This window comes from Lycorma delicatula, chromosome 3 (assembly GCF_047948215.1).
Source record: "Lycorma delicatula isolate Av1 chromosome 3, ASM4794821v1, whole genome shotgun sequence".
NCBI classification, from domain to species: Eukaryota; Metazoa; Arthropoda; class Insecta; order Hemiptera; family Fulgoridae; genus Lycorma; species Lycorma delicatula.
The window spans coordinates 106,615,336-106,622,730 of record NC_134457.1 but is presented as its reverse complement, the minus strand read 5'-3'; the positions used below and the strand labels follow the sequence as shown (position 1 = coordinate 106,622,730).

Below are 7,395 nucleotides of genomic sequence, written 5' to 3'. Positions count from 1 at the left end.
ATTAAATTCACTTTACCACGGCAAACATACTACAAAGAAATAATTATTTCTACACATTAAGGTAAGAATTATAATTTTTCATATGATAGCTTAAAAATTGCTGAAGTTAAGAATTAAAAGTAATTCTTATTATTTTATTAATCATTCCAGTTGTATATGAAATAAAAGTTGGTTGATTACCTTTATTTTTTCAATCAAAATGATTTCTAATTTTATTTTAGCGATAAAATAAATAAATTTAACAAAATGATTTTCTTTGATAACATATACGAAAGTAAAAATTACCCCTTAGAGGTCTAGGGGGGTCTAGTGTTAAACTTGTCGTCAAAAATCAGCTGATTTCGAAGTTAAAGTTCTCAGGTTCAAATTCTAACAAGAGTAAGGCAAGCTTACGTGCTTTCATTTACTTTTGAACACTAGATCGTGGATACCGGTGTTCTTTGGCGGTTGGGTTTCAATTAATCACACGTCGTTACTGAAAAGTGTGACTAGTTGAAAAATGAAATAATAAAATGAAAGAAAAAACCTCTTTTTTCTTTCTTTTGTCTTTAGCCTCCGGAACCATCGTATGGTATTACTTCATAGGAAGAATGAGGATGATATGTATGAATAAAAATGAAATATAGTCTTGTACAGTTTCAGGTCAACCGATCTTGAGACGTGTGGTTAATTGAAACCGAACCACCAAAGAACGACGGTATCGACGATCTACTATTCAAATCCGTATAAAAGTAACTGACTGCCTTTACTAGGATTTGAAACTTAGAACTCTTGAATTCGAAATCAGCTGTTTGCGCTGACGAGTTTATCACTACTAGACCAACGCGGTAGTTTAAAATAACCCTGAAACCAATTAATTAATCTAATCCAAATACGATAAAATTCAGATAAATAAATTTTATTTCTTTTTGACTGAAATTGTAGAAATCTTTTATATTTATGAAATTTTGAATTATTATTACATTTAAATAATAGTCTGGCTCCAGTAATATACATAATCATTATTATTTTTTATTTGGAAAGTTGTCTATAAACATAAGAAGAAATTTAGGACTTCTAGGACTTCTAAGGTAGGACTTTCTCTTCAGTTTTGTAAAATTTAAAAAACACTATGTAAAAGTATAAGACTTCAATTTTAACACAATTTATTGATAACTGGTTAGTATCTGATTGCTAAAACCGTAATAATATTTTCAGATCTCTCTAAACTAATCTAAACAAAATCAGTACCAAAATTAATCGTTTCGTTATCTGAAAAAAGAGTAAATTTCAACTTGCAATATTCAGTTATTTATAATATACATAGAATATAACTAGTATATAATATTGTAAATATATATTCCTTTTAAATACAAAAGTTCATAAGATTACTGACGAAACATTACATCAATCTCGATAAAAGAATTATCATACCTCCCAAAAATAATAGCTTCTTTTCACCTAGTAATAAAAAGTTGAATAAATTGTAAAGATATTCTCTAATTTCACAATTTCTAACTTCCTAAAAGGTATTGAGTGAAACGCTTTTTTAATAACCAGAAAAATACAAAGGTAAAGAATAAATAAAAAAAATAATATTTTTTTAAAGACTAAGAAAACTTTCTGATTAATAATTATTATTTCATTTTTGAATAATAGATAAATACGAGGCTCGGCTGATAAAACTTTGTCCACTAGCGTGCTACACGGAGACAAAAGGTACTATCGAGTTTAGCGTGACAGCAGATGGTAGCTAAAATACCCCCTCTATTTGAAATTGTTTTTCGGTTTATTTTCAGTAGCAGTTAAAATGTAGTCGAGTACGGCCAATTTGTCAACACAGTCAAAACAGCGCACAGGGATCAAATATTTAACATCAGAAAATCTAAATCCTACGAATATTTTTCATCGTTTAAAAGCGGTTTACAGTAGTGAAACTGTTGTAGGGTACTGTAAATAGGTGGGCGTTAAAATTTCGCGAATGTGAAGCTGGTAAGGTGACAATTGAGGATGCATCTTGCAGCGGACGATCAGTTCCTGTGACCGACGAGAAACATCGAAAGTGGAGGACGATTTGCTTCAAAGTGACCGGTGAATCACCCAGCAACGCATCGCTATTCAGTTAGGCATATCTAAAGAACGAGTTGGCCATATTATAGAGCAATTGGGTTACCGTAAAATCTGTGCACGATGGGTACCGTGCAAACTTTCTGATGGCTCTCCCCCGCACGATGACATGACATGAAACGACTGTGACCACTGACGATGAGATGAAAGAAGGTGTGGCCGCTTTGTTCCGAGAAAGCCCACAGAATCTTTCAGTGACAAAACCTTGTCACACGTTGGAAAAATAGTACATGGGGATTATAGCGAAAAATAAATACTGCATTTTGCAGCTAAGGTATTGTACTTTTATTCATTTTTTATTTCATTCCAGTATCTGTTTTTCATTACCATGCTAAGCATATATAAGAAAAATTTATTAGCCGAACCTCGTGCAAAATTGGTGCACTGAATTAGTACACAACCAATAATAGTACACTAAATGTAAATTTTGTATTTTATTTACCGTCGAAAATATATGATAGATACGTTCACGCCTTTCATGAAAAAATAGCGCTAAATACAGATGCTCCAAGCTAAATTTTTAGAAATTTATCCGGGATGTAACATTTTTTTCTGATGAATTATTTTAAACTTTATTACGAGTGTTTAAAGTAAGTGATATTTTTTAAAATTATTTAATCGAATTCTAATTCAAAAATTAAATTAAAGAAAGAAACTTATACACCACAGCAAAGAATTAAAAAAAAAAAAAAAAAAATATTCAAAAGAAAGATATTATATTAATAGAATTGTCAAACTGACAAAACTAATGGAAAGAAGTAAGTCTCGCTGTTAACTGCAACATACTTATAAAAAATGGAGAAAAATAAAGAGATTTGTTTTAAAAAATGTCAATGACACTACGATGGCGGCACACAACTACACTTAATGCGTCGTATGTGTTGAGATAAACGCTCTTATTAGTTAAGAAAATTTACCAGTCTTATTTTTTTACCAAACGTTAACGTAGAATATGAGCTATACGTTGATAATTGGTCACAAACCGTTAAATCTTTTTTTAAAAAATAATGAAACTTTTTAAAAAAATCAAAAATTTAATTGAACTTGAGATTAAACAAGAACATATATTAAATACCATGAGAAAACTCAAATATTAAATAAATATAAACCAATAGGCGTACACTAAATGTAAATTTTTTTAATTTAATTATTGTCCAGAATATATATAGATAAGTTCACCCCGTATTTGAAAAAATAGCCCTAAGTTAAGACGCTCCAAGATAAATTTCTAGAAATTTATCGAGTGGCCACTTACATCGTATTCAAAGTTAAACCATCATACATTATATACAGAAGTTTATTACAGGCTTGTATTTTTAATTTTAGATATGGGATTATTTTGCAAAGGATAAAAGACAATAGAGACAATAAAAGACAAAAACGTTCAGATCATTAAAGATATTTCTAATTAATAATGGAAAAAAGGATAAAATTTCAGTTAAAATTTATAAACAAAAAAATAATATTTTGTAATCGTTAGCTGTAAATAAAATTTGTGAAGCCAGTTGTTGGTTGAAAGTAAAAATATCATTGCGACTTTTATTTGATTAGAAACAAAGGTTTAAGAATTAATAGAAATGAAAATATTGAAGTTTAAACAAAATTACTGTTATATGGCTGCAAATTTACTGTTCTCCTTAAGACTTCCATTCTTACGGCAGCAGAAGCTCAAACCGATTGAATTCTTACTGATTTTTGGTTTAATTTAACTTTGTTAAATTCATTATAAATAAAACTGTTTTAAAATCGGTTGGACATACCTGTGTAAACAAAATGGAAAAGGTATCCATATAAAAAAAAAAAAGTAATACAATTTAAGTATTGTATATATGTGTAATTGCAATTTTTATTTCAGATGGAGTTCACCAAAGCGATGACAGCAAACATAATACTTTTAATCGGATTTGCGGTAATGATTCCTTTGGCATTCGGTGAATATAAATTTCATCCTAAATTCCATCACCAACTCAGCGGAAATGGAAGCATAAATGGTACACATGATCTTTTTATCGGAAATCTAACCGGTGGAGATGTGTAAGTACAGGTGTTATCAATTTAGAAATATTTTTAAATCCTATAATATAAATAATAGTTAAGCATTCTTTTTAGTTATAATTAGAAATGCGTTTTAGATGCATGAGTCGTCTCATCAGTTAAACTAATTATAAAACATTTGAAAACAATTTAAAAAAAATTGTATATAACTTACTTTTCTAACAAAAATTTTTATTACAGACAAGTCATTCATCAAAAATATTCCACTAAGATTTAACAAAAATTGTTTTAATTGCTTTTTTAAGCAGTTACTACTACTCCTTCAATCTCTATGGAGGAGTTGTAATGTCCCTTCATTTCATTTGAACTTTCCTGGATTCATTCCGTATAAGGCATGGCATTTTTCAGGCTTTTAAATTTCATTATCATCCATCAGCAACTATTATTATGCATCAGACTGTTGGTGCCTGTAGAAATAAATATTTTAACTAACATTATTTATTATATTAATTGATGGGGACGCATAAAGTTAGTTTTTCATGTTGTATTAAGTTTGTTGTGTAATTTTAAAGATAGATAATTACAAACATAAATAAATATGTATATAATTTGTGTGTGTGTGTGTGTGTGTGTGTGTGTGTGTGTGTGTGTGTGTGTGTGTGTGTGTGTGTGTGTGTGTGTGTGTGTAAAACATACTGAATCCAACTAAGAAATGTGGAAGACATCTATAACGCTATAAAAAAAGAAATCAATGACTTTTTAATGAAATATATTTTATAGAAAAATTACTGTTTATGAACAATAACATTAATTATTTTTAACTTGTGTTTTCTAGATTACTATACCATAGTGGAATTGCTGCAGCTGGAAAAGGGAATGAAAGTTTTACTTATGATTTCCAATATCCGGCATACGGTTACAACAATTTAACAATTAGTTATTTAAAGGTCATCGATTTATTAGGCGAAGGTAGAAATGGATATCCGTCTTTGAAGGAAGGAGGAGTTGGATACAACTACACCGTCATCAGTTTTAAGTCAAACAGCAGTTATGGACTCAATTTTAATTTAACAATCTACGGAAATGTTAACCAGTTTAATAGAACGGTTCATCAAATTATTAGAAAACATTAACAACAAACAAGTAAAGTAAAAATGTATCTATTAGTAAAAATAATTTCATGAATAAATTTTGATGATATATACAAACATGTTTTCATTTCACTTATATTATTTTCTTACTAGAAACTACTTATCTATTTTCCCAATTGAACTGTAATACCGTCCAGATTATCATATTGCCTCAGTAAAGTCATATACTTCAATATAGATAGCACATAGAATACGTGGTTCCTTAAAGAAGGGTATATAATACTTTGCATTTCATTCTAATAAAGTGTTTTTCGTTTTTAAAATTTATAAAACAATTAATATTTTCTATTTAAAAGAATGAGTAAATTCATACTTTTCTTACTCATTAAATGAATAAGAAAATATATGCAACAATGAAAAAAAAAATTAAGTTAAAAATTTATAAAATAAATATAACATGTAGTATTTTGGTTTGGTTCGGGTGATTTTCTAGTAAATATCGTCCAAATATGATAAGAAACATGTTTAACTTATGAACAGCAGTTCATAATTGTTTATAATAATAATAATGATCAAATTGTTGATAATAAACTAATAATGTTAATCCAAGTTGTTTTAAAAGCATATAACTTCCAACAAACATCTGTTTGTTTTCTAAGTTCCCCAAGAAAATTTAAACTCTCATTTCCATTTATATGAAATCGTTGTGTTCTTTGGGCACGAGTGGTTTTATTTTGCAGCAAGTGTACATTAAGAAGTGTTTAATTAAGTTTAATTTTAATTTTTAAATTTTATTCTTTATTTTTCCTCAATGGAAGGAAAAGTAAGGCCTGCCCCGCCCCGTTCTCCCACCCCGGAACTGTCCGTCGGTGGAGAGGAAAGCGGGTCTGGCGCTAGGAAGCGCCAGAAACGCCGGGACTCCGCGCCTCCTATGGAGACGGAGCCCGTAGCGGGCTGCAGCAAGGCTGCAGCAGCCGCCAACCCGCAGGCTGATGATGGGGCCCCATCACAGCCTGCTACCGTCAGGCGGGAGAAAATCCCGCCAATAATGCTGGACTGCCCGAAGGAGTGGCCAGCATTAGCGCGCGACATTAAGTCGCGGATCGGGGGGCGCCTGGTGGCTAAAAGCACCGGGCTCTCGATAAGGCTGCAGCTGGGCAGCGAGGCGGATTACCGGGCGGTGCAGAGTTTTCTGCACTCGAAGGGAATTGCCTTTCACTCCTTTCAGCTCCCGAAGGACAGGGAGCTGAAGGTGGTTATACGGGGAATCCCCTATGGGGCTGCCCCGGAGGAAGTAAGGGAGGAACTGACCTCCCTTGGCTATGAGGTGGTTTCGGTTAAGAAGCTCCTCACAAGGGACGGTCGGGAAACCCCGACCTGCCTAGTGGCCCTTAAGAGGACCCCTTCGGCCCGGACCATTTATGACCTTGGCAGTATTTTTTACTGCAAGGTCGCAGTGACTGCGTTTGTGTCACGAGGGGGGCCACCCCAGTGCCACAGATGCCAGAAATTTGGACACTCGTCCAATTACTGCCAGAGGGCCCAGCAATGTGTCAAGTGTGGTGGGGACCACGACACTGCCACATGCGTTAAGCCGCGTGAGGAACCAGCCTCATGCGTTAACTGCAAGGGGCCTCATCCGGCTAATTACCGGGGTTGCCCCTATTATAAGGAGCAAGTCAATAAGGTCAAGGGCATTAAAAAGCCCGCGACTGTTGACGGCCGCAGCTGGGCCCGTGTTGCCGGTGGGGGAAAATCAGCCCCCAAACCGGAGGTGCCGGCACCTGTGGCCAAGGCGGTAGTGAAAAAAGGGGAGGTACCCTCCCCAACACCCGCCAAGCCAAAACCGGCGGCGACCACCAAGAAGGTGGTGAAACAAAAGGCGGCGTCAAAGCCGGCCCCGGCGAAGAAGGCCAAGCCTTCCTCGACGGGAAAGGCAAAGCCTGCTCCGGCTGGGAAGGCCAAGCAGGCTGTTAAAAACACCGCGGCCCCTGTGACCCCGCGCCCCACCAAAAGGGCGGCCGCGCCAAAAGGCACCTCCAGCGGCAATCCGAAACCGGCTACCCCGTTGGAGACCACTGGCATGGACTTCCTGTCGCAGATGACAGTGAAGGATATCCTGCCACATATCATGATGGTTTTGCCACGCCTGCTCCAGGCAAAATCTCTCAAGGACTGTATTCAGTCCTTAATAGAGTGCCTC

At 34.5% G+C, this 7,395-nt stretch overlaps 1 protein-coding gene across 1 annotated transcript; it reads left to right on the top strand.

Moving 5' to 3' along the window:
- Window positions 1-5,276, top strand: LOC142321854 (uncharacterized). Its single transcript, XM_075360310.1, has 3 exons — window positions 1-61; window positions 3,962-4,140; window positions 4,937-5,276. The coding sequence occupies exons 2-3, from the start codon at window positions 3,962-3,964 to the stop codon at window positions 5,232-5,234; spliced, it is 477 nt and encodes a 158-aa protein (XP_075216425.1). The 5' UTR covers window positions 1-61; the 3' UTR covers window positions 5,235-5,276.
- The last annotated feature ends 2,119 nt before the right edge of the window (window positions 5,277-7,395 follow it).